Here is a 27,917-nt window from a genome sequence, read left to right on the forward strand (position 1 = left end):
CTTGCTTTTCACTAGAGAAGATTTAATGCTACAGCAACAATCGCAGAAGAGGTAGATGAATAGTGAGGTGAAGCTAGGGATGAGTGCACCTGTCAGTTTCGGTTCCTATCGGTTTCTCATCTTTCAATCTTAAGCTCAGTTCTTAACATTTCCATATCAGTTCTTGGGTGTGAGGTTTTGTGTTCCCTTTGTGTATACATTACAGTACAGTCGTACCTTGGAAGTCAAATGGAATCCATTCTGGAAGTCCCGACTTCCAAAACGTTCGAAAACCAAAGCGCGGTTTCTGATTGGCTGCAGGAAGCTCCTGCAGCCAATCAGAAACCGCGGAAGCCCCATTGAACATTTGGCTTCCAAAAATAGTTCGCAAACCAGAACAGTCACTTACGGGTTTTCAATGTTTGGGAGCCAAAACGTTCAAGAACTAAGCTGTCCAAACACCAAGGGATGACCGTAGAGTCTTGCCTACACATCTTATTGCCACAACTGTTCTGGATATAACTACTTTTCTACTTATTTATAAACTGCTTAATTGCCAAAGTGGCTTCTAAGCCATTTATACGATTTCTATAGTTGTAGTATAGAGGAACATTTTAGTTCTGCTTAGTTGAGGGATGCCAAACAAATCCAGTGAATGATGACAGGCACATGTACATCAAACATTACATATTCATCGAGAGAACTTTATTAGTGGCTTAGCATGGAGGGCATTTTTAAAAAAATTCTAACAGTCTGACTTCTTCATTAGGCAAATTACATAAGTAAAGAACAATGGGTTCATTGCTTTTAATTTCATTTCATATTTGCCATCTCACAAACTTTTGGTTAACTGGCAGGTGATTTCTGGGTACCTTTTGGTAGGATGAGCCACACTTCTCTGTTACTTTCACTTAGGATATCACTAAATATTCTATGTTTGTACATACTCTTTACCTTTTTGACATTGCTATACGTTGTTCTTAGAAATCTACATACTCTACCTCACAAACATGGTACTATCTTGAATGTGTTGCTCCAGAACATTAGAATGAGGGATCTATTTTAAGCAAAGGTCTCAAGCAAATGTTCTGTCCGATGTATGCAGATTCTCAGCACAGAAGGCCTGCAAATTTGTTACTGATGTAGCGAGCTACACCAATATCACAACGGTCCCAAATTCTTTTTTCCTTTTTTTTTAACCCTTAGCCTTTGCTATAGAGAGCTCTTTATATTTAATCTCCATCAAGAGATTACAGTAACAAAAGCAAAGGCTTAACTCTAAATCCATTTTTCTAAATAACAAATCTTGTTTGTAGGAACGGAATACTAACACATTTTCATTGTGATACTGATTTATGTTGCCTGTAAAACAAAAATCAAAACCAAACAAATTGGACTTTGAGTCAAGGAAATAGTTGGATGACAAGGAAAATTAGGGCCGAGGTGCAAAAGCACTCAGAATTTGCCACCTCTTTCTTAGGTAGCAAATGTGGGGTGACTTTTTTGTGTGTGTGGGCGGGGAGGGGTGACTGAATTGGTTCATCTGATTTCCGGCGAGAGTTGCCTACCATAGTAAGATTGCCTTTTCCTTCATCTTAAAATACACTGTCTGTGAGGGTGATGGTGGTGGTAAATTCCATCTCTCTACCCACTGCCATTTGAAACTTAAACCTCAATGAACAGAATATGAAATCCAGTCCTGGCATGAGTGGAGAGAGGCCTGCTGTTGCCATTCTCACAGCCAGTGGATTTATAAATAAAGAAAAGACGGCGATATCCCCACTAGATTAAGCATTCCCCACCGAAACTAGATAAATCTGTCATCCCCCTCAATCCTGTCACAGGCTTTTTTAGGGCGAGTAGGAGGAAAACTGGCCACATACATCCCAGCCCTAAGCAATATGAAAAATCAAAAAGAAATATCTCCCACTCTGTGCAAAACAGCGAAGAAAATTCCTTCTTTAAAAAAAAGTTTTACTTTTCCCCAAAAGTAAAATCCCTTTAATTAGAAGACTTGACACTACAAATACACTTAAAAAACATACACATGGTCATGCTTCACCTTAGCCAATTTGAAGGTGGCTCTTTCAGAATTTTATAATCCACCATAAGATCTGGCCATGAGAAACTTCTTAAAACTTCCAGTATATGTCACGCAGATTGCTTAATTCTTTACTAAAGAATGGTAAATGTCTTGAGGGCAATATAGCCAGTTACCAAACAACTCTCAATTCCCATCGATTTCAGTGTGAGAATTAAGCACATCCATATCTGTAACAAGCCTGCTTCCAAACTCTAGTAAATCAAGGGAAAGACATTCATTTCCCAGCCGCTATATTGACAACTGTAGTAGTAAAACGGGTGTTTTTCATTGTTATTGGCAGTGTAAATAAAAATGACGGCTACAACAGGTTTCTGTCCTTGCCCTGAAAATGTCCATCACAAAGCATGCTGATGGGGAGAATTATTAATGAAATGCATTTTAAAAACAACAACAACGAGGAAGCCTAAATTTCTAAATGAGAAGGCACTGAAGCAGTTATTAAGCTTAATTAATTGGAGATGCTTTCAGTTAGGACCATCACAAAAATATCATCTGATGAAGGCTAGTTATGAGTAGCTTTAAAAATGGCTTTCCCAAACGTTTGTCAGCTTCCCAGTGTAAGTAGCTTGTTTTCTACTTTCACCATGCAGAAGATAAAAACAAAACAACAGTGAGGCTTCTAAAGACTGGGCAGTTTTTGTGGACTGGGCACTGGTGAATAAAGTACTATCGTCCATTAGTGATTAAAGTAGAGCTTAGTAAAATTGTTATTTTCCTTTGCTTCCAAGACCTCCAACAATGTTGTCAATTGTTTTATAACTAGTAATCCACCCAGCACTAAATTCTCATGTGTGGGTGTCTTGTTTTTGTTTCCTTAAAAAAAGAAAAACAAAAAACCCCCCTTTCAGTTCAATTTCAAACCACAGAGTGATCATTACTACACACTCCGGCCAAGATGGTGTGGTTGAGCGATGAGGCAGATCGGTCAGAGCCTTCTGTTGGGCCGTTGGCATTTTCGTTCCGCTGACAGCAAAGGATCTGTTTGAAGGTGGCGCTCATTTCCTTGTCCCGGTAAGAGTAGATGATGGGGTTCATGGCAGAGTTGAATTCAGCAAGTAACAAGAAGAATTTTTCATATGCCAGGACATTGCACTGTGGGCAGCAAACATCGAGGAGCAGCAAGACTAATCCTGGAGTCCAGCAGATTATAAAAGCACCTGGAATGAAGAGGGAGAAATAATATATATGAATATCTCACGAGTAAGACTATGGGCTAAATTGAACACCTCAAGCATAGACAAAAGATTATTATATCTGATTAACTGCCTATATAAAGACACTGTGCTGAAAGTGTGTTGCTCTACAAATGGCCAACTTACAGGATCTGTACCAGCCACAAAGGGTGTCAAGCAAGGATGCATTTTAGCTCCGGCACTCTTTAACATATACATAAGCGACATGGTCCAGTGTCTAACATCTCCAGAGTTCCATGCCCCTAAACTGGCCTCAGAACCAATCTCTGTACTATTATATGCTGATGTATACCTGAAGGAGCGTCTCCACCTCCATCGTTCTACCCGGACACTGAGGTCCAGCACCGAGGGCCTTCTGGCGGTTCCCTCACTGCGAGAAGCCAAGTTACAGGGAACCAGGCAGAGGGCCTTCTCGGTAGTGGCGCCCTCCCTGTGGAACGCCCTCCCACCAGATGTCAAAGAGAACAACAACTACCAGACATCTGAAGGCAGCCCTGTTTAGGGAAGCTTTTAATGTTTGATGTATCACAGTATTTTAATATTCTTCTGGAAGCCGCCCAGAGTGGCTGGGAAACCCAGCCAGATGGGCGGGGTATAAATAATAAATTATTATTATTATTATTATTATTATTATTATTATTATTATGCAGTTCTCTTATCTCAAACAAAAATAGGCCTAAAAAGATTGATAAGAGAATTCTCAGTGTATTGCCAGAGAGAACACCTGGCCGTAAACTATCAGAAAACCAAAGTTATGGTTCTCTCACGAAAATATAGGCCCCACAGTTGGCATATGGACAATCAGCCAAATGAACAGGTCAAAGTTTTCAAATATTTGGGCCTTATCTTCCAGTCCACGGGGTCATGGGGAGCACACCTTTTCTGCATATACTGTGATGCTTTACTGTTGCTATGGCCATTGGCTAATGCGAATAAAGTTTTATCTGTCCATCTATCTGTCTATCTATCTATCAATCCACATATTCTGAACACATTCACCACGTTTTAAATATTATGCCTTTCCTCCAAGGCGCTCAGTGCCACACATGGTATTCAGTTATGTTCATTACTTCCAACAGGTCTACTTTGAGTGAAGACCAGTTAATCCTCAGCTTTGTGTGGTAGGCTAGGCTGAGATATTGATTAGCACAGAGTGCTTCAGGACTAAGCAGGGATTTGAATCTAAGTCTGTGGTAAGAATCCAGTATCTTGGTGCTGCCCAGGTATTTTTAGAAGCAAAAAATAATAATAAAAAATACTACGATTTTTAAATGGACAGTGTAATTTATAAGTTTGGACCTGTCATGCCAAAAATTGGCTGAAGCTACACCAAAGTCATCTTTGGGTCTGCCATTTTGATTCAAAATGGTGGCCAGCATCCCAAAGTTGTCGAAGACCTCCCCCCACCCCCATTGGGAACTCTCATGCCTCAAGAAGTGGCTAAACCTACAGAGAACAAACAGACAAACCGTATTCCAAAATACGTGTTGTAAACCTCCTTGTGACCATTTTTGGTGAAAGGTAGTTTAGAAAACTTTTGAGTAAACAAACAAGCCTCAAAGTAGGAATGAACCCATTTCATATGCCTTTCAGGGAAAGTTTGCAAGACACATTCAGTGGAACATGGGATTTGATGGAATGGGGGAGAAGCAGGGATAGTCATATCGGTCTATTTCTGATCCGCGTCAGTTTTGTACAGGTTGGTTCACTTCCGTCCTGTTTCCTCATAAATACAGTGGTACCTCGGGTTAAGTACTTAATTCGTTCGGGAGGTCCGTACTTAACCTGAAACTGTTCTTAACCTGAAGCACCACTTTAGCTAATGGGGCCTCCTGCTGCTGCTGTGCCGCCGGAGCATGATTTCTGTTCTCAACCTGAAGCAAAGTTCTTAACCTGAAGCACTATTTCTGGGTTAGCAGAGTATGTAACTGAAGCCTATGTAACCTGAAGTGTATGTAACCTGAGGTACCACTTATGCGAATTAAAAAGTAAAGCATGAAAAGTCACATTTAAATTTGCATTTTATCGCAAAATACATTTTACACATGTATTTTATCTCAACACACGCATTTCTAAAGGTATTTTATCCCAAAATACGCCATTTAAAATACAAACGACATTTCGGTGTCCCGTCCCACCCCCCACTCCCCTGCCAATAACTGCATCGCAAAATTTGGATAAGTGTGGAATCTAAAAGGTAGGAATGTTCCAACCTGTATATTCATTCAGCTTGCCCAAATATGCTGCGGTATGGTCCCCTAAACCTCAGGGTGTTTGCAGCCCCTTTTATGCCAGATGGCAGTGTCTTCAACTCCTCTTGGCCCGAATAGCCTCAGCTCATCATAGGGTAGGATAGAAGACAGCCTCTCTCTTTCTGCGCCCTCCTACAAACCAATAGCCACACTCAAAATATTCCTTACAGGTGTGTTTATGCCTGCTCCGCTACACCTAAGCTTGCTTTCTCCAGCCTCGTCACATATGCAGACCAAACAAAATTCTCCTCTAGCCATAATAATGCCATTTTTCCTGAGTGCTGTGAGAAAAGTAACCCTGGTACTCTTGCATTAATCAGATTTTCCTTTTTACATGCTTTTGCAGAGGTGGCCATATGAAATGAATGATTCTGTCAAGGACTGACCTTCCAAGATTCTGAACAGATGGCCACTTACTATAAGTGAGCAAAAATCTAATTTATTATTTGACTTGGGAACATACCCCTTCAAAACTACTATGTGGATTTCTGCAGCACAGCTTCTCAACATCTATTAAAATACCTGCAATAAAGATAAGCAAGATTACCTATTGTCCCCACATTTTGGGGGTGGGAGGCGATTTAGCTATTCCTTGAAGGAAATTGCTGTATTGAACTGTTTAAGCAAGCCAGAGGTAACATAACAAGAAGGTTGTTGGTGGTGTATGCATAGGAATAGTTCAGTTGATAGAGCACAAGACTCTTAATCTCAGGGCCATGGGTTTGAGCGCCACATTGGGAAAAATATTCCTGCATTCCAGGGGCTTAGATGGCCCTCATGGTATATATTCCAACTCTAAAATTCAAATATGATTTCGAATATTTCAACACATTACTGAAAAGCAAGAGCTGCAACCATCTTGAAATGAAATCCATACGTAAATAAGGCATTTGAAAGAATACAGCATGCTACCGACTCCTGGGCCAAAAATATGAAAAGGATCAAAATGGTTGTCTTGGTCCTCAGTGGATCACCTCTCAGCATGGAGATGCTGGAGAACAAGGCTCTACACTGCAGGTTAATTCCCACAGAAGCCTTAAAACAGAGGTATTCAAGCAGCTCAATTGCCAGGGGCCCAGTGCCATGACAGATCCCATTGCTGACAGTCCATTGGCATACATAGCTGTCCTCTTCCCCAAAGGTAGGTTAGGCTGAGAGTGAATGACTGGCCCAAGCCCACCTAGTGAGCTTCATGGCTGAATGGCGACTGGAACCATGGTCTGCCAGGTCTTATGGTGTCACGGTCCGGTTCATGGGTGATCAAAGTCCTGGCAGGGGACGTCAGGACTGAGGGCAAGATGGCAGCGTCGGAGCAGGAACGGGGTTCCAGAAGCCAGGAGTCAGGAAGCCAGGAGTCAGAGGGTCAGGAAACAATGAGTCACGAAGTCAAGGGTCCGAGGATCAAGAAGCAAGGCAGGGAACATGTTGCTGTGGCAAAGAGCCAAAGGGAAAATGCTGACCTTATATCCCTTCCTGGCTCTTGCCACCAGGTGCTGTGAGTTACCAATCGGCCTCACCTGTGAGGCCGCGCCTTGCTTCTTCAGAACAAACTTAGGAAGGCCCCAGTCCTGCAAAGTCCTACTGGTCACAGGGCTTGGCTCCTGCGTGCACACCTGACATATGGTGACATTCCAACCACAACATCACATTGATCTGAGGCTACTTAGAGTGTTGCTGCTGCCACAGCCAAGTAAATCCTCTAGGACCTACTGATAGATGAGGAGGCTTTCTCAAGAGCACAATGCCTAGGGACCACTCAAACCTGGAACTGGTCCCAGTTCCCAGAATAAGAACAGCTCCATGAAGAGCAGCTCTGTAAACCAAACAGACTGAAAGACTGGTTTTCCATTGTTATGTTTCTTCCCCCGCAATGTGCAAATATATGGTATGGCATGACTCACTTTGCATGACACGACAGCTAGATTCAACATGCCTGGCCACTGCTGTGGACAAACTAAGACCCAATTTAAATGTTGCACCAGGGATGCGAGAAAAACCCATGTGAGGTTCTATGCAAGTTGGTATCTCACTTAAATCAGGTTATATCACTCATGCTTGCAGCTTTACTATATTATGGATCGAGGATCTCTATAGGTGTTCAATACATGGTGACTGTGGTCTGGGTCAGTTGAAACATGAAGTAGCAGGTAGAATGCCATTAAGTGTCTTGTTTTCTTTTGGTTTTGTTTTACATTTCCAGTGTCATCTTTTAATCTCGGTCCCTGCTTCTGCCAACCTAGCAGTTTGAAAGCACGTCAAAGTGCCAGTAGATCAATAGGTACCGCTCCAGCGGGAAGGTAAACGGCGTTTCCGTGCGCAGCTGTGGTTTGCTGGCCACATGACCCGGAAGCTGTATGCCGGCTTCCTCGGCCAATAAAGTGAGATGAGACCCGCAACCCCAGAGTCGTCTGCAACTGGACCTAACGATCAGGGGTCCCTTTACCTTTACCTTTAAGCTTGTGCTCTAGATAGAACATAGTGGAGGTTCTTTTGCTTACAATATGCAAAGGGTTCTCCAAGGATATGAAATCTGAAATCCAAAAGCTCAAAACTATCCCGTTTCAACTCTTGTACTAATTGCAATGGGACAATATTCTTATTTCAAATGACAGGGTAAGAGTCTGTTTGAAAAGTTATCCAACAAACAGCTGAAGTATCTCTCAAGCATGACACATTTTATTTTTCTTATGGGGTAGGATTATCTGGTGACGCAGGAATGTGCCTGCCCTTTCCAAATCACACACCACGGGGAGTCTACTATTCTAGGCTACTCCCAGTTCCAAAATATTTCATCCCTTATTCCTGAACATGAAAAGTAGATCAGCATTTTTCATGAACCAAAAAAGGATTATTATTTTTTTGTTTCGCTTGGAGAAGGAATCAATGAAGCAAAACTAGAAGGAATGAACAGATGGTGCCAAGGTAATGAAAACCTTAAAGGTGAGCATGGCAGAAGGGAAGTTATTTCAAGGCTTTGATAAAAAGAGGAGGGGGGGGAAGCATTGGAAAGGGCTCAGTTACTCCTACATAATTTCTACCTCCTGGCTCCAAGGCCTGTCTTATCCTTGTAATCCAAAGGAATCTTGTTTTTATCATCATTGCTTCCAGATTCCTAAACAAGGGATAATAAGGCATGGGAAGAATGTTTGCAAATCCAAAGTTGTGGACCAATTAGCTTCATCCGTGGAGAGAAGCAATGAAGTCTAATGGGCATGGCTGAGTTGGGGCTGACAGGATCCCTATGTAGGCTTGAGAAGATGGATGGGATAACAATTGGATTAATACATGTAAATAAAATAGGTTACCTAATTCATTCACCACCTGCTCAAGACTGCCTGTCAAATAGATCTGGCCTACTGTGGGCTCACCAGTTCTTTGAACATATGTTGCAGCAATTAAAAAGTACCTCTTTATACTCTGACTGCAGTTGGGCTGCGCCTAACCCACAGGTCAAGGCAAAGTCGTGTGAACATGACCCTAATGACCAGTCACCCAGAGCGAGGGGGGAATATGCCTGAAGCTTTTCCACAAATCCAACTTGGGAGTTTCTTCTCCATGTTTCAAACTAACATTTATTTCCGTCACATGTTTTGGGACAGGAGTGACGCTCAAAAATACTTATCAGCATGCTTAGCATTAAAAAAGAAATACGGAGAAGCCAGAAACATTGTATTAAGGGGACGGTTTTTGCACAAAATAAGGTTCTGGGAATATCCCTCTGCTGTGCCACTGATTTCTGCACAAACCATATCACATTATATTCTAAGGTTCACAGTATAGCTTAGGCAACACCACTCACATCTGAGCTGAGCTAAGTAACAGGCTTCACACATATAGTGGTACCTTGGTCTTTGAACTTAATCTGTTCCGGGAGTCCATTCAACTCCCGAAACCATTCGAAAACCAAGACACGGCTTCCGATTGGCTGCAGGAGCTTCCTGCACTCAATCGGAAGCAGTGTTGGACATTTGGGTTCTGAAAAATGTTCCCAAACTGGAACACTCACTTCTGGGTTTGTGGCATTTGGGAGCCTATTTGTTCGGGAGCCAAGCCTTTCAAGTACCAAGGTACCACTGTACATGTAATGATTTTTATTTTTTAAAAGAACCCATTAACACAGTCTTCTTTTATGGAGCAAAAAGTCATAGTTCTTAGGGTGCCACTTAGAATGGAATTTATATTTCAGTATCAATTGGGGAAAACTGAAAGCACTTCAAATGCTAGGGCTGGATTTCTTAATGACGCAGGCAAAGTAAGTTTTCATTCTTCAGTTAACAAACTGAACTGCTTAGATAAACAGAGGAACTTTAAAGAGGACAGAAGTATTTGAGTTAGGACAGTCAGGGTTTTCAATGGTATCTAAAACCAGAAAGATAATGTGAAACTAATGTTATGAATGAGGCCCAGCTGTTGTCAAGACAATTTGAAGCATTTACCCACTACAAAAGCTATAATGCAGTCCCCATGGAATCCCATCCCTGCCAAAAGTCTGACACTAACAGGAAGTGTTTGTGTCTTTATCATCTTTTATCAGTTAAACAACTTCTCTGCTATGCTGCTTCAGTGCAAATGCTATTTAAAAAGTCTGAGATATGGCATTAAAGCATATGAGGCATTTGGCCAGTGTTGGTGCCTATAGATTATGACACGAGTTTTAATTTGATGCTCTATGAGCAGCCAACTGGGGTTAGAAGGGGACTATTCTGCTGTTTTCAATTTCTGCTGGCAATGTGACTATACTCCTGAAATACACCAGAATAGGAGATATAGTTAATGTAGAGGAATCTCAAGTTAAAGAACATCAGGAATAGTGGTGAGCTGGAAAGAGAGGGTTGAGTTTCACAAAAAAATTCTCCCTTCCTCAGCTATTTTTGTGTGAAAGTGTTAATGGGGTTTACTAAAGCAACTGGGCTGCCCCTCTTTATCTTCCTCTGTTGCTGCTCTGTCCCAGCTCCTGCCAACCTAGCAGTTCAAAAGCACGCCAGTGCAAGTAGATAAATAGGTACCACTGTGGCGGGAAGGTAACTGACATTTCCATGTGCTCTGTTTTCCGTCACAGTGTTCCGTTGTCCGTTGTGCCAGAAGCGGTTTAGTCCTGCTGGCCACATGACCCGGAAAACTGTCTGTGGACAAACGCCGTCTCCCTCAGCCTGAAACAAGATGAGAGCCGCAACCCCAGTTGCGTAATGAGGGAAACGGCACCAGGCGGCAGCACAGAGGGAAATCACAATAACGGGAAACAGCCATAGAAAAAGAATATTGGGCTTTTTTTGGGGGGGGGGTGGAATAAGACTGCAATCCTACGTGCACTTACTGTTTAAAGAAGTGTGACTTAATTCCAGGTGGGTATGTATAGAGTTGTACTACATGTCTTATTAAACTCAGTAAGGCTCATCTCTGAATAGGTTCCTTTAAGGTTGTCTCAGTTCTGGCCTTGTGGGAGGGAAAATGGCGGATGTCAGGATAAGCTGGAAGTTCTAAGGTTTTAGTTTGCCACAGAACACAATAGACCCTAGCTGTTACTCCTAGCCATGTGTTTTTGTGTAACTCAATGTACTTCTTGCTCTATAAGCTCCTCCAGTATAATGGAAGTTTGGTTGCTTCCAGATGGGTGCTTATTGTTTGATCGGTGCTCCTCGTGCATGGAAATTCCCCACAGCTTCCATATGTTGGCATCAAACTGGTAGTCTGTATTTTCCCCTCACTTAATCCTGATAGACCCTTTCCACAGAAAATACAGCCAGTTGTTTTAAAAGGGGACCTGTTGCCCAAAACCCATTTACAACATCTGTACAGTCCTTCTACAGCACGCACCCCCAAACTCGGCCCTCCAGATGTTTTGGGACTACAAATCCCATCATCCCTAGCTAACAGGACCAGTGGTCAGTGATGATGGGAATTGTAGTCCCAATAAATCTGGAGGGCTGAGTTTGGGGATGCCTGCTCTACAGTATTAAGCTGCAAGCACCCTTGGTGCTGGCAACCCATACATCTGGATACTCTTGCTAATTCATTTAAAATGTTGAGGCATAAGGGATCTTGCGTGAGTGCAAGCAGTTGCACTGAATGATCTTCCAGCTTTCTGAGATACTACTACCTGAAAAATGTGGTTGTTGAAAAATGAGCATGAGGAAATTAGTGCAGCACTTTCTGTCTTTGGCACGAACCAAAGTACTGCCACTCATTAGGCATCAGCCAAAATAAAGGCAGGCCAATTGAAGGATGCAGATTACAGGCCTGGGAGCAGAAGGAATTCAGGGAGCCATTCATCGCTTCTGAGCTACAGTGTTGAACTGGGTCCATTAATTTACTGATAGCTGAATCAAACAATGCTCAGCGGTTCCACATTTCTAAGCACTGTTTTGGAAAGCACCGCATCCCTGTAAAAACACAACATCTAAAAGGGTTGCCATCTAAAGCTGCTCCTTAATGCACTGATGGAGCTGACATTTTCCCACAGCAAACAACAATGGTCTAAAAGGGGCATGCTATTTTCAGAAAAATGACAAGCAACCCTCTTTTTAAAACCATTCCCCAGATGAAAACATGTAACTTAGGCAAGCTGAATAGCTTAAACCACCTTTCAGTGTTTAATCCAAATACATTCAAAACACTACAAAACATTTGCCAATTTTGCATTAAGGACAACAAATACACCAGCTCTGTGAATGCAAAGATATTTTGAAATCGGGGGCCACTGCTGGAAGAATCCCCGTGGCAATGAAGCAGCAACACAACCATGTTATTGCAAGATCTATGGCTCGCCACAAGAGGTCACCTGAAGCACAAAGTGAAAGTCAGAAATAATTGGCTCAAAGGCACTATTCACATTTGACTTCTCAAGTGTGTGATAAATATATCTAAGAGCTTTGCCATTTCTCTAGTTTATCCATCACAGGGCAGGGGGGCTACTTTTAAAACCGTTAAGTTTTATATTTGCTACTATTTTTAAAAAATCCATCTTAAAGTTCAGCAATATTATATTATTATTATTATTATTATTATTATTATTATTATTTATTATTATTATTATTATTATTATTATTATTATTATTATTATTACTATTATTATTACAGATTCCTTACTGGTGCTGCCTGGGAACTTGACCCGAGGGCAAAATTCAAAAGCAAGTCTCTTTGAGTAATCTCCATGCTCCTGACGGGGATGCCCTTGTTTTCATTTGTACCAGTGAACTTCTGGGTAGATTTGAATCCAAGCGACAAACCCCAAACTATAAGGCAACCTGTGCACTGGAACAAATTAAAACCACCTTTCTTGCTTTTAAAAATATAGGCCTGCCAACATTTCCCTGTGTTGTTGAAGTATCGTATTTTACTAATGCTTTCATGTCATATTGACATTCAACCCAAAGCACATATTGGTCTATATTTAGAGCCAGCTCTTTCTGAGCTTTTATATAAGGACTCAGTACTGTACCACAAAGTTTGGACTCCAACTCTCATCAGGCCCCCAGCCAGCATGACCAGTGGTCAAGGATTCTGGGAGCCACAGCCCATAAGCACTTGGAAACATTCCCCACTCCTGCCATATAAGAACAGCGTTAGCAGTCGGCCAAGGATGCGACTCAAGAGCTAAGGTACAAAGGGGCAGTCCTGTGCATGTTTAATTGCAAGTAAGGGATGCTGGTGGCGCTGTGGGTTAAACCACAGAGCCTAGGACTTGCCTATCAGAAGGTCAGCGGTTCGAATCCCCGTGACGGGGTGAGCTCCCGTTGCTCGGTCCCTGCTCCTGCCAACCTAGTTCTAATTAATATTTTCTGCAAGGAGGAGGAATATATCAGAAAAGAATAATATCTCCTTTAAGAATGTATGGGTTCAGTGGTGACCCTGCAGTAGTTTTCCTTATTTGAAAGCCTTTATTCAGTCTCTGTTCTAGAAACAGTCCATTTTACAACTCATTTTTTGATATTTTGATATATATTTTTAAAGAGGGGTTTAAGTGGGTCAGGTACAGCCTGTAAGCCCCAACGCACTCCTTAGCATTCCAGAGTTACTATGGAAGTTTTCCACTAAAGAGAGGGGATTTTAAATGTAAGAGCAGCTATGCCATGTGGAAAAGCAATGGAGGCTCCTAATGCTTGGTTGAGCTGAAATAACAAGCACTGTTGATGAAAAACCCAGCTAAAAAGAAATTAAATAGTTCTTCTCTATTCAGCAGCCATCCACTCAAGAATGCCTTTTCTCCAGCTTCAGGCTTTGCCTAACTCAGTAAAATCTTCTGGAGCTGTGCTATATCTCAGGGATGGTGGTTAATTAAATAATAATAGTACTACTATTAATAATAATAATAATAGGCATATGAGTGCAAAAAGAATTCACCCTAAATGGGGGGGGGGGGAAGCATAGTGCACAGAGGCCAAAAAATACAGCCACCAAGGAATCTCGCTGCAGCTTACACATCTGTTTCTATCATTAGAATTGTAGCTGCCACTCATAGAACAATAATTTTTATGTCCTTGTGGGCTTGCCTGCAATTTAGATGGCAAATATAATAAGAAACACTGAAACAATAACATGAGGTCATGAATTAACTGTTCAAGGGCTGACTCAAGATTTGCTAAGACTTTAGAATGTTGCTTTAACACACTCTCAGTTGCTTGGCACTGATGATACCCGTGAAAATAGTATGCGGATGTATGTTAATGATGTGTACCTAAGCTTACAATTCAGCCACACCCTCTTTATTTTTGATATGGCTCTTCTGCCTAGAATTCCCACAATGGAACTGAGGAGTTTTCCCACACTCTGGTCCAGACTTCTATCATTGCTACACTTCTGTACTGCACCTATGACATTTTCTGAAAGCTCTTAATTTTATTTGGGAGGAAATACACTTCTTTCTGGACCATAAAGAAGGCTGGTCGCTGAAGAATTGATGCTTTTTAATTATGGTGTTGGAGGAGACTCTTGAGAGTCCCATGGACTGCAAGAAGATCAAACCTATCCATGCTTAAGGAAATCAGCCCTGAGTGCTCACTGGAAGGGCAGATCGTGAAGTTGAGGCTCCAATACTTTGGCCACCTCATGAGAAGAGAAGACTCCCTGGAAAAGACCCTGATGTTGGGAAAGATGGAGGGCACAAGGTGAAGGGGACGACAGAGGACGAGATGGTTGGATAGTGTTCTCGAAGCTACCAGCATGAGTTTGACTAAACTGTGGGAGGCAGTGGAAGACAGAAGTGCCTGGCGTGTTCTGTTCCATGGGGTCACGAAGAGTCGGACACCACTAAGCAACAACAACAACAACACTTCTTTCCCTGATGCATCCTCACCTGTTGTAAACCTTGTGTCAACTGCTCCATGGGAAAGTACCATAGGCTCTCTATTGCTGGAGGAACCTCATTTCAGAAGAGCATGAGATGTCAACTGTCCATGGTTCCTTGGACAATTTTGAATGACAGATCATGTGAGAATGAGCTGGTGTGGATATCCAAAGATTATTAGATCTTCTTGGCCCTTTAGTTTTGTTTCGTTTCACAGCTTGTCACCACATCTTTCTCTTTTTTTATGAGTAGCAATGCCACAGAGCCTTCGTCACCTCTGAAAGACAGCTGCTTTCCTATGGTTCCATTAACACACAGTATTATCTTTATTTTTTAAAGCCAACAAAGCATCACACTGCCAGATAACACAGAATGCTCATGTCATGACCTAACCTTCCCTCACTCCAGTCAAATATTCACTTTAGCAATATACCACCTTTTTAAAATTTAAAGTAAATAAGAGTTGATGGCGGAGAGGAAAACATAAGCAGGAACTCGATCAGTTCTGACATATTCACTGTTAAGTTGTGGGTGAACATATCAGACGACACAGCGATTCTTCAAACAGCTCTTCTTTATTCACAGGCCAGAACAGAACTGAACTGAACTGAGGAGCTCAGTCAGCCTGCTTATATAGAGCTCCAGAACTACATAACTGTAGCAACTTTCTAAAACTATCCAATCACTGAACGTCACTTTCGATCCTTCATTTGCATGCAAACTATCCAATCACTGAACGTCACTTTCGATCCTTCATTTGCATAACTATCTACAGTATCCCCCTGCTGGCCCAGGGTGAGAACTTCAGTACATAACATTCACAATTCGTAAGTGGGGTGCCACAGGGATCTATCCTGGGCCCGTTGTTGTCCAACGTCTTTGAAAATGACTTGGATCAAGGAATTGAGGGGGTGCTCATCGAATTTACAGATTACACCAAACTGAGAGGGTTGGCTAATGCCGCAGACAACAGAATCGGAATTCATGATGGCCTTAACTAATTGGGGAACTGGACCAAAAGGAACGAAATGGATTTCAATATGGACAAATGTAAGGTTCTACACTTAGGCAGGAATAACCAGCTGCAGAAACAGAAGATGGGAGGACCCCTGGCTTGCCAGGGGTACATGTAAGAAGGATCTAGGGGTCTTGATAGACCACAAGCTTAACGTGAGTCAATGGAGTGTTATAGCAGCAAAAAAGGCTAATGCTCTTCCAGGAGGACCCTTGTGAAAGTAAGAGCTGTTTGACACTGGAACAGATTCCCTCAGAAAGTGGTGGACTCTTTCACTGGCCGTTTCAATGGCCGTTGCCATTAGTAATCAGGAAGGGTTGACAAAACAAGAACAGACATCAAAACTTAAAGCTGCTGTAGTGCTTTCCACTCAGTTGCAGCAGCACCTCTTGAAATTCTTCCCATATATATATATATATATATATATATATATATATATATAGCGCAATTCACTGAACAGGTTTCCATGACCTCATATAGATACTTTACTGAAAATAACTACCTTCCACTTATGTCACTAATCCTCACTGAAGCTATGAAAATGTAGCATTTCCTTGAGCTGTACAGCAAACAGATAGTAAGGCCTGCATGGTGAAATGTCAGCTTCAATCTGCTATGACAGCAAAGGGTTCTTGATTGTGGGGGGAGGTTGGAAGTGGGAAATGGTCAAAACTCCAGCATGCCTTGTTAAACTCTTTCCTATTGGAATCACCCTTAGCTGATGTGTCACACTGCTGGAATTACTGGGTCATCAAAAACAAAGCTTTCTTTTTGTGGAGGAACGCAATAATGAAGGTGTACCGGCACCATATTCAACACCTAAACCTGTAGCTTGTCAGGAATAAAAGTGCTTGTACTATACTTTTGGGCCAAAAAAGTAATTTTCTATAGCTTTGCATTGAATTAATTATTATTGTAAATCTCCTGTAAAGGTAAAGGTACCCCTGACCATCAGGTCTAGTCGCGTACGACTCTGGGGTTCTGGCGCTCATCTTGCTCTATAGGCCGAGGAAGCTGGCGTATGTCCGCAGACAGCTTCCGGGTCATGTGACCAGCATGACTAAGCTGCTTATGGTGAACTAGAGCAGCATACGGAGATGCCGTTTACCTTCCCGCCAGAGCGGTACCTATTTATCTACTTGCATTTTGACGTGCTTTCGAACTCCTAGGTGGGCAGGAGCTGAACAACAGGAGCTCACCCTGTCACTGGGATTCTAAGCATTGACCTTCTGATCGGCAAGCCCAAGGCTCTGTTGTTTAGATCAAAGTGCCACCCGCGTCCCTTTACCTTCTTTTAATTGTTTTTTCCTTTACAAATATCAACATTAGAAATCATCACATTTTAAAATGGGTAATTTTTATAATATTTCTCCTAGTAACAACAGATATGGATTAACTGGATCTTGTACTTCATTGTTCCAACAAATGATAACCAAACTCATTTTCCCCCTACAAATATTGTCATTCATTTTGCCTTCTTTTTCTCTAATTGTGCCTGTCAGCTTGACCATATATAGACAATTTCCCATACCTTAGAAATCCAAGTGTCTATAGATGGTGGTTTAGGTTTCCCCCCATGTTTTGACAAATTAGCATTCTAGCTGACATTCATAAATAAGACCACCTTTTCAAAATCTTCCTCAGATGTAGTAGCTCTAAGATAACCAAACAAAATCCCAACTTGATCCCATAACCAAGGATATTTCTTATTTCTTGTAAAACAGCATGCCAAAAGGTCTTAATTATACGACATTCCCATAACACATGATCTGTACTAGACACTTTACATCTCCAACAATGATCTGTCCAAGTTGGATAAATTCTATTCAGTCTGGCTGGTATTAAATCCCACAGAGTGATTGTTTTACTAAGAAAAATCCTGAAGATTCCTACAGAAGGTAAATCATGGAATATTTTTCCATATCCATTTTTCTACTGGTATTATTCTTAGAATGTCTGCCTTCCATTTTGCCTGGTAATGGTTACTAAGCATTTCTGATTCTGCAATGATTTTACAAATTTGTTCTAAAGTTCCTGGCAACTGATTTACATTTGTAATTAACAGTTCAAAAATTGTGTAATTTATTACTAACCTGTATCTTCTTTTAAGTTATTTAACATATGCTTTACTTGTAAATACTGGAGAAAACCAGCTGTTCTATTTGGTGGCATTTTGACTAATTAATCTTTCATTGAGGTTCTTTGTTTGACCAGCCTACTTTGCTTTCAGTTTCGCAAGTGATTTCAAACTAAACAATTAGGTGAATTATTGTTAACAATAATGATGATCAGGCAGCAATGAAAACAGGTAATATAAAATATAGGAGGAGACTAGGATACATGCTTTTTAACAGAAGATGTGGATATAAAACGAAGCTATTGTGCAAAGGAAAAAACCATCCTCCTTTCTCTTTCTCTCACTCACTCACACACTTCAAAGTACTTGGAATACCCACTCTAACAGACATTCTTTAACTGCAGCTGTGCAAACAATGATCTGCTCCATTGGCCATTCAAAAACCCTTACAAAACCCAGTTATCTTCCAAAATCTCTAGGAACACCAACGCTGCTGTGTCAGAGGTCCTCTTGGGAGCCAAATTCAATAAGGTGAATCTTTTATGAAAGACAGTGGTCCCTATCTAAGCCAATGTGCACATATATATATGTCTGTACAAAATTTATTCATGCGACGCATTATTGCAATTGACTCAGTATTCATCTCATAATTTAAGTCGCTGTGTACAATTATTTATGGTGCGAAGCGTGTAGACAGAGACTCCCTCTCCCTTTCTTGCAGTACTGAACCTCAGATCGTCCACTGGAGCTGAAGAGTGATGAGATTCAAGACAGACAAAAGGCAGCGTGCAGCGAAACTACAGAATTCAGTACCACAGGATGTGGTGGTGACTTGCTCATGCAAAGTAAAGCAGGAGAAGGCTATCAATGGTTAGTAGGATCAGAGGCAGCTTGCCTCAGTTACAAGCTGTTGGGAGACAACAATATGAGTGATGGCTATTGCCGATATGCCTTGCTTTGAACATGTGTGGGGGAGGGGAGGTGTGGCCATCACCTGCCCCTCCATGCTTAAGGGTATTCCATTAAAGGAATCCGGGGGTGTTGATCTAGTCTGAAGCCCTGCTGGGGGGCTAAGGCCTTGACACGACCCCGACGGGAACACCAGGGGGAGCTTGACTTGGTGCGCATCGACAGGGCCCCCCCTACCGGTGGCTTACCCTTACTGGGACGACCTGCACAATGGGCAGGAGTCAGATATAGTCAGGTCCAATCAATGCCTAAGCCAATACCACTCACATTCTGTAATTTCAATACAGTGGTACCTCGTGTTAAGTACTTAATTCATTCTGGAGGTCCGTTCTTAAGCTGAAACTGTTCTTAACCTGAAGCACTTTAGCTAATGGGGCCTCCTGCTGCCGCCGCGCCACCAGAGCCCGATTTCTGTTCTTATCCTGAAGCAAAGTTCTTAACCTGAAGCACTATTTCTGAGTTAGTGGAGTCTGTAACCTGAAGCGTATGTAACCCGAGGTACCACTGTAAAGTTGTGGCCAAAATTTGCCCCAAAACATAAACCTAATATGTGTGTCCTTGTGTGAGTTATTTCCAACGAGGGGGTGGCTGTGGGGTCTCGACACGCAACAATATGAGTGATGGCTATTGCCGATATGCCTTGCTTTTGGGCTCTCCATGGGTAGCTGGTTAGCTACTGTGGGAAAGAGAATGCTGGACTAGTGATAAGACAGTTTTCATTTTATGTTCATTGCTCCCACTGCATAACGGGACATTTATTAAATGGCCTAGTTTTCACATAACATTAAGCCATGGTTGATTAACAAACCACAGGCTAGCCTCCAGATGATAAAACAAACCATAGCCTGTCTCTTCAAAGCTTGATCTGCCTTCTAGCTGCTCTCACACCTTATAGTTTCGCGAACCTCTGGGGTGTGGTGGTCAAACAAACTATGGTTAAAGAAATGTGGATGGGTTTGATCAAGCATAATGCCAAGCTGTACTTAAAACAAACCACAGTTTGTAAGGCAACAAGAAGCTATGGCTTCAGATCATGGTTTATTGGCAGTAGACAAACCAAAGGTAGATAGCTGTGTTGGTCTGTCGTAATAAATAACAATGATGAAAGATTTTTTAAAAAAGTATTGAAAGATGTTCCAGTAGCACCTTAAAGACCAACTATTAGACTTTCTAGGTATGAGCTTTCTTGTGTATACACACTTCTTCAGATACTCTGAACCAGAGGTCACTATAACCTTATAACTGTTGATGACTGTTAATGATGGCAGCTGGTTCCACAGGGAAGGGCAAGGGATTTTTAAAGGGATAGATGATCAAAATTAGCTTTAGCATGTATAATGGGACATGAATCCAATCTCTCTATTCAGACCAGATCTCTCCATAGTTTATAGTTTGGTAATGATTTATAATTCAGCAATTTCTCTTTCAAGTGTATTTCTAAAATTATTTTGCCATAAGACAGCTACTTTAAGATCTTGTATAGAATGTCCTGGGAGAAAGTGTTCTCCTATTGGTTTTTCTGTTTTATGATTCCTGATGTCCATTTATTCTTTGGCGTAAGGTCTGTCCTGTTTGTCCAATATAGAGAGCTGAAGGGCACTGTTGGTATTTTGATAGCATATATAATGTTGGAAGATGAACAATTAAATAGGCCTGAGATGGTATGTTTGATGTTACTGGGGCCAATAATGATGTTGTCTAGGTGTATGTGGCCGCAAAGTTGGCATCTAGATTTATTACAAAGTTAAGTATGTGGGAAGTGAGAGCTGGACCATAAAGAAGGCTGATCACTGAAGAATTGATACTTTTGAATTATGGTGCTGGAGGAGACGAGAGTCCCATGGACCGCAAGAAGATCAAACTTATCCATTCTGAAGGAAAGCAGCCCTGAGCGCTCACTGGAAGGACAGATCCTGAAGCTGAGGCTCCAATACTTTGGCCACCTCATGAGAAGAGAAGACTTCCTGGAAAAGACCCTGATGTTGGGAAAGATGGAGGGCACAAGGAGAAGGGGACGACAGAGGACGAGATGGTTGGAGAGTGTTCTCGAAGCTACCAGCATGAGTTTGACCAAACTGCGGGAGGCAGTGGAAGACGGGAGTGCCTGGCGTGCTCTGGTCCATGGGGTCACGAAGAGTCGGACACGACTAAATGACTAAACAACAACAAGTATGTGGGCATGGTTGGCACATAATGCTAAGCCAGTTTAATAAGCCATGGTTTAGTACTATGTGCAAACCAGGTGAAAATATTTGTAATAGGGGTGCCTCAGAAAATGCGCTCCCAATGACAACTGTTCCAACACCCATGTATAGCATTACAAAGTTTTTGTACTGTGTGATGTGGCCAGTCCACTGCAAATTCCCTCCATGCCCCATTAGTGGCATGAGACAGAGATGTGTTTAAGTGGCTCCTGGGCGGCCTAGCTAATGTACTGAGTGCATTTTTATTTGTCTTGGAAATTCCATAAAACTAAAAAAAAATAAAAAATCTTTTAACACCTGAATCCTGGACAAATTTACTCAGAGGGACTTGGATCCAGGAAAGGATGCCTAGTATTTCAATCTGCTTGAAGCACAAGTAGACTGCACCAACAATGTTCCCGTAAGCTCTCTTTTCTAAAGCACATTTCAAATTTAAAACTTTTCTGCTAGGCTTTGAATCAGTGCCTGACCAAGGTCCATTTTCATGCCTATGTATGCTATATAAATCAATTTCTATGTAAGCCCCAGAGCAAAGAGGCACGCTATGGAGAAGGAGTTTTATGTTCTCCATTACTTTAGCTATTTCAAAAGCAGCCTTGTTAAAAAGAGAAAAGAGCTCAAACTATGAAATCATTTCCTTCTGTTTAAAATATTTTACTCCGAGGGGGGGAAACACAAAAAGAGCATGAATGGGGGGGGGGCATCTCTTCTGTTTTGACTTTGCCCCAAGATTAAACATTTCAGCAATTCTGTGGGATGATGCAGTGTGCCAGCTCCCGACTGCTCCAGCCAGAGGTTCAAGTCATCTTAGTCATAAGTCAAAACAATGAACCCTCTTGTGAAACTCGATTGGATCCCACATCACTCATGCTACCAGGAGCAGATTTCCCCCCATCTGGAGAAGGGAAACCATCCTATTGGAGCAAAGCAGGGCTGTAAAAGAGACTGCAGGCACAATGTTAGGCATTTACTGGGCAGATAAACAAGATTCTCTTGTTTGGCCCTTCTATGAGTACAGAGGGGATGGATGAAAACACTTTTCTGTTCATTGGAAAGATCCGTGCCCCCACCCCTCAACTATACTAAAAAGGGAATTACTTCAGAGAGAAAGAAAGAGAAGTTGCCTGTATACAATGTGGGTTTAAATGGATTCACAGGCTCTTCAAAAACGAAAGCACTTAACCTCTGATCTTAAACTCATTGCACAAAAGCACATCTCCATGACATGAGTGCAGCTTCCTTTTTGAAGAGCCACCATATTCTATACAGGGACACGGGTGACACTGTGGATTAAACCACAGAGCCTAGGACTTGTCAGCGGTTCGAATCCCCGCGGCGGGGTGAGCTCCCGTTGCTCGGTCCCTGCTCCTGCCAACCTAGCAGTTTGAAAAGCATGTCAAATTGCAAGTAGATAAGTAGGTACCGCTCCAGTGGGAAGGTAAACGGTGTTTCCGTGCTGCTCTGGTTCACCAGAAGCGGCTTAGTCATGCTGGCCACATGACCCGGAAGCTGTACGCCAGCTCCCTCGGCCAATAAAGCGAGATGAGTGCTGCAACCCCAGAGTCGGCCACGACTGGACCTAATGGTCAGGGGTACCTTTACCTTATATTCTATATATGCAAGTGAAGATCCTATTTCGATTGTTGTTAGGACGCCTCCTCTTTCAATATCCAAAAACTATTGTGATGGCTGAATGACTTGCAGCATCTCCCGATTACGTTCCTAGCTGTGTGAAGGGAGAACTCGCACACTTCTTCATTCTGTCACATGCAGGCCATGACTCTAAGGTATTATTTGCCATACATTCATGCAACAGACATTAAAATGCCATTTATCCAGTAATCGGATTTGGTGTATACCTAATTCTCCCAATATAAAAAGAGTTAAGGCAGCTCAAACTTTGTTTAAAAGCTAGCTGCAGGGACTTTTCCTTTAAAAGAACACAAATATTTATTTTCCCCCTTTCCTCCTTCGCAGCAAGAGCCTTCATTTTGTCTCAGATAACAGATGCAACAACCAGGTGCTAGGGCAATGGAGAAGCCGAAGTACTTCTCTCTCTCTCCACACAGTATTGTATACAAGGTTTACTGATGCATAAAGCCAAAAGTTTATTTGGAAAAATCCATGCAACATGTGGATAAACATTCAGTAATCTTTTCCACACGCATGTCTGAGAGCATATATTAGACCTATTTAGCTTTTCCAAGACTAGGAAATACAGTCTTGGCAGAGTCAGATTGCTAACATTGCCATTCATGCTGTACAGAAAGAAATGCCTGAGGTAGAATGCAGAATTTTCCACTCATTTGCTCTTTCAATGATGGCAGCTCTTTAAAAATGAGGGATAATTGGCAGCTTGACCTTCTACTCGGGAACTCCATTAAAACATTTCAGTTTGGAAGAACCCCTTCAATTTAAAAGGCGCGACTTATTTGCGGGTACGGCTTATATTTGGGCCAATACGGTAATGTTTTTATTTTATATATTTAAAAGTAATTATCACCCCTGAAAAACCAGGCAACCTCTTCTTGCAAGTCATCAAAACAACATTTGCACTTGGCATCCCCTGGTGTTTGTGTAAAAGGTAAAGGGCCCCCTGACCATTAGGTCCAGTCGTGACCGACTCTGGGGTTGCGGCGCTCATCTCGCTTTATTGGCCGAGGGAGCCGGCGTACAGCTTCCGGGTCATGTGGCCAGCAGGACTAAGCCGCTTCTGGCGAACCAGAGCAGCGCACGGAAACGCTGTATACCTTCCTGCCTGAGTGGTACCTATTTATCTACTTGCACTTTGACGTGCTTTCGAACTGCCAGGTTGGCAGGAGCTGGGACCGAGCAACGGGAGCTCACTCCGTCGCAGGGATTCGAACAGCCAGCCTTCTGATCAACAAGTCCTAGGCTCTGTGGTTTAACCCACAGCGCCACACGCTGTTTAAACATCCCACCCATGTTTGTGTAGTGCAGTCTTAAACATGCTTATTTAGGTCCCATCTGCGCTATGTAATGACTGCTTAAATTGGTATAATACTGCTTTAAGCGCATAGTGCAGATGGGGCCTTAGATAACGACCGGGTGGTGGCACTCACCTGACCACAGGTTGTCCGTGTCACTTCTGCTTTCTGGGAAGTAGAGAGGCAAGGCGGTGGTGAGGTGCAAACGCACTAGCAAGAGTGCCAGACTGGCTCTGTTGGTGTATTTGCAGTGTTGGCCTTGCCCCTGTATCTCCACCTTCAGGTAAGTGGCAGTGATGCAACTGATGAGGGATCAGGTGAGTGTTGTGGCTGCACCATGCCATCCGCTACTGCTTAGAAGTACAGTGGTGCCTCGCAAGACGAAAATAATTCGTTCCGCGAGTCTTTTCGTCTTGCAATGTTTTTCGTCTTGCGAAGCACGGTCCGTCGCAACTGCGCCTCTTCAAGCGGCTTAAAAAAAACGCAAGACGTTTTCGTCTTGCGAAGCAAGCCCATAGGGAAATTCGTCTAGCGAAGCAACGCAAAACCGAAAAACCCTTTCGTCTAGCGAGTTTTTCATCTTGCGAGGCATTCGTCTTGCGGGGCACCACTGTAAGCAGTACTTCTAAGTGTAGCACAATCCTGAACTTGTTTACTCAGAAGTTAATCCAACTCAAATCAACAGGCCTTACACCTTAATAAGTGGAATTAATTTTTTCCCATTTGTGTTGATATTTATGTCCTGTCTTTCTATGCCAAAGGCAAAGCCAACTTAGTATCTCTCCTTGAAATTAGTTTTCACTCATAGTCAAAAACCAATTCCTGAAAATCCTCTTCTTTAGTTTTAACTTCCAAGATTTTTAGTATAACAGCTGCCTAAGTTTCCTGTATTTCTTACAATATTGCTTGCAGATATGTTAAGGGGAAAAGAGGGATATTCTTTTCTATAGCTAGAAAAGTTATTGTTAACAGTTTCATAAACAGAAGTACATCTCAGTCCCACAGACAATAATTAGTAAAGGATAATGGACCATGATTAAATTCACATCCCTGTGCATGTAAACACTGGAGAGAGACTGTAAAATGAGGGCTGATGCTGCTAAGAGCTATGTGTGTGTTTAAATATTTTGAAAGCCACAGCACGTGCTGGCTCCGGTCCTAACAATTACTATCAAAACAATGTAAGAATCATCACTGTTACTTAGTGAGGCTTAGTCGGGTATGACTAACATTAACATGCAAAGCCTTTGTTATATTTTCAGCAGGGGAAAATGAGCATTTCACTCCTACTGACTGCCTGAATGTACATCCAGCTTTCAGAATGTAGTTATCTTCATACTGAACCAACAGAATAAAAGGATGCTGAATAATAGCCAGCAAACCATCTGGCGTCAAGACATGCTAAACTGCACATGCTAGGCATTAACTATCAAACAAAAAGACCCAAATATAATATCTTCAGATAGTTATTTTGTTGTATACCATACCAGTGCCGAGGGCCTTCTGGCGGTTCCCTCACTGCAAGAAGCCAAGTTACAGGGAACCAGGCAGAGGGCCTTCTCGGTAGTGGCACCCGCCCTGTGGAACGCCCTCCTCCCGCCAGATATCAAAGAGAAAAACAACTTCCAGACTTTTAGAAGACATCTGAAGGCAGCCCTGTTTAGGGAAGCTTTTAATGTTTAACAGACTATTGTTTTTTAATATTTTGTTGGAAGCTGCCCAGAGTGGCTGGGAAAACCCAGCCAGATGGGTGGGGTAAAAATAACAAACTATTATTATTATTATTATTATTATTATTATTATTATTAAACATGGAAGGGCTTTTCTTATGCCTTAAAAGTTAAGTGTCCCTTCCAATGAGCAAGGAGGAAGCCAATGCAGTGAGCCTCCTTTCCACAGTACAGTGGTACCTCAGGTTAAGAACGTAATTCATTCCGGAGGTCCGTTCTTAACCTGAAACTGTTCTTAACCTGAAGCACCACTTTAGCTAATGGGGCCTCCTGCTGCTGCTGCGCCGCCGGAGCACGATTTCTGTTCTCATCCTGTAGCAAAGTTCTTAACCTGAAGCACTATTTCTGGGTTAGCAGAGTCTGTAACCTGAAGCGTCTGTAACCCAAGGTACCACTGTACTTTAGTAGCATCAATAGCTGGAGCTCATGTGGAAGGCCTTCCACGATTGCAGCGGCACTTCCACCTGCATGTTAAATGCTGGATACAGCTGGGGTGCAGGACGGAGGGAAGTTAACTCTAACTTGTACAATTTAGAATGCTGGTGTTAAGTGTTGGTGAAATGGATCTTATAAAAATAGGAATGCTAACTGAGCAAGTCATTCATCCCAGCAGTCTATAACTTGGAAGACTTAGGAATAAACAGTCACAGAACAAGGCACAACTGAAATGTGTATTTTACATCATGAAATACTTTTAACACTCAGCATTTTCTTGAAATGCAACACAACAAGAGTATTGGCGGGGAAGGAGTCCTCCATCTTCCCAGCAAGGATTGAATGGTGTCCCATTTGGGATGGCTGTGAGAAAAGAAAATCTGCCAAACGTACTCACCAAGCACAATGACCACAGTCTTCAGAAGACTCATCATGGTATCCCGATTCCTACGTGGTCCAGAACTGTGCCTAGACATTCTCATAGTCCTCTGGCGCACGTACCCAAAGATATGAGCATACAAGACCACCATCACTACAAAGGTGACCAGGTTGAAAATAGCCCAGAAGACCAAGTAAGAGTCACTATAGAGTGGTGCCATGTTGGAACAGTGGGCGAGGTCACAGATGCAATTCCAGCCCACACTTGGTATGGCGCCCATGACAATAGCCATAGTCCAGATGACAACAATTACCACCACCACGCGCCGATTGCTCATCCGGGTATGTAGCTGCATGCGGAACACTGTGATGTGCCTCTCAATGGCGATAGCCAGCAAGTTGGCAACAGAGGCTGTCAGGCTAGTGTCAATGAGACCCTGGCGAAGGAGCCAGGTGCTTACAGTCAGTCTTCTAGTGTTGGGTCCTGTGTTAAACATTAGGTAAAAATATGCCAGCCCTGCAAAGAAGTCCGCAGCAGCTAAGTTAGCCATTAGATAATAAATAGGAAAGTGAAAACGCCTGTTGACGTAGATGGCCACCATAACTAAGAGGTTGGCTAACATGATGAAGACACATACTGTAATCCCGAGGCCCATCACAAGCTTGCTCACAGTGTTCCATTCAGTGGCTAGGTACTTCCCACTTCTGTTGTAAAAGAAGGCAATGGTTTCGTTGTAGTAGCACTGGGGTTCGCTCATCACTGTAGACTGAAAAGAAGAAGACAGGGCAGAATTAGAAGTTAGGCTGTGGAAGTACTGCAGTGCTAGAAAACTAAAGACCACAAGAACAGGCAATCAAAATCAAAGAACAAAACAACAAAACAAAAGCTTTAAAACTATGGTTATTTAAAAAAAGAACGTATGGAAAATGACATGTTGGTGGAGCTGAATCTGTCTAATTTAACAGGTGGTATACTATATGTCAGATCTGTAGTCACTGGTATCCATTTCAAATTTACCAGTTTTTTTCTAGATACTATTAATATATTTCCACAAGAAGTATATGCATTGAATAGGGATGCTGGTGAACCTATCTGGGCTCAGGTCTGGAAACAATACTTTGCCTCCAAAAAAAGAAAAGGAAAAAAAACTCAACACATTCCCAAGCCCCAAGTTATAATCTGAGCCAGAGAAGAATTCCCAGTTTCACTCCTACCCTCCACATCAGTCCATGCAATTCCCAACTCACCTTCCTCCATCCACTTTAAAGATAACTTACCAGGCTGCTGAAGGTGAGAGAAGTGGTGGGGCAAGGGGGGAGAAATGTGGGGAGGTTTGCGTCACATAACTA

The 27,917-nt window shown here is 42.3% G+C and overlaps 1 protein-coding gene across 1 annotated transcript in view; it reads right to left on the minus strand.

Moving 5' to 3' along the window:
• Positions 1–662: 662 nt before the first annotated feature.
• The window catches only part of LPAR1 (lysophosphatidic acid receptor 1), a 53,860-nt gene continuing 26,605 nt past the window's right edge, over positions 663–27,917 (minus strand). The window contains exons 3-4 of the mRNA XM_083482337.1: positions 26,587–27,334; positions 663–3,240 (exon numbers count right to left, since the gene is read on the minus strand). Coding sequence (XP_083338463.1) covers positions 2,939–3,240; positions 26,587–27,334 — 1,050 coding nt within the window. The 3' untranslated portion in view covers positions 663–2,938. The remainder of the gene's footprint in view (positions 3,241–26,586; positions 27,335–27,917) is intronic.

Source organism: Podarcis liolepis (genome assembly GCF_965112155.1).
Source record: "Podarcis liolepis genome assembly, chromosome: 17".
NCBI lineage: Eukaryota > Metazoa > Chordata > Lepidosauria > Squamata > Lacertidae > Podarcis > Podarcis liolepis.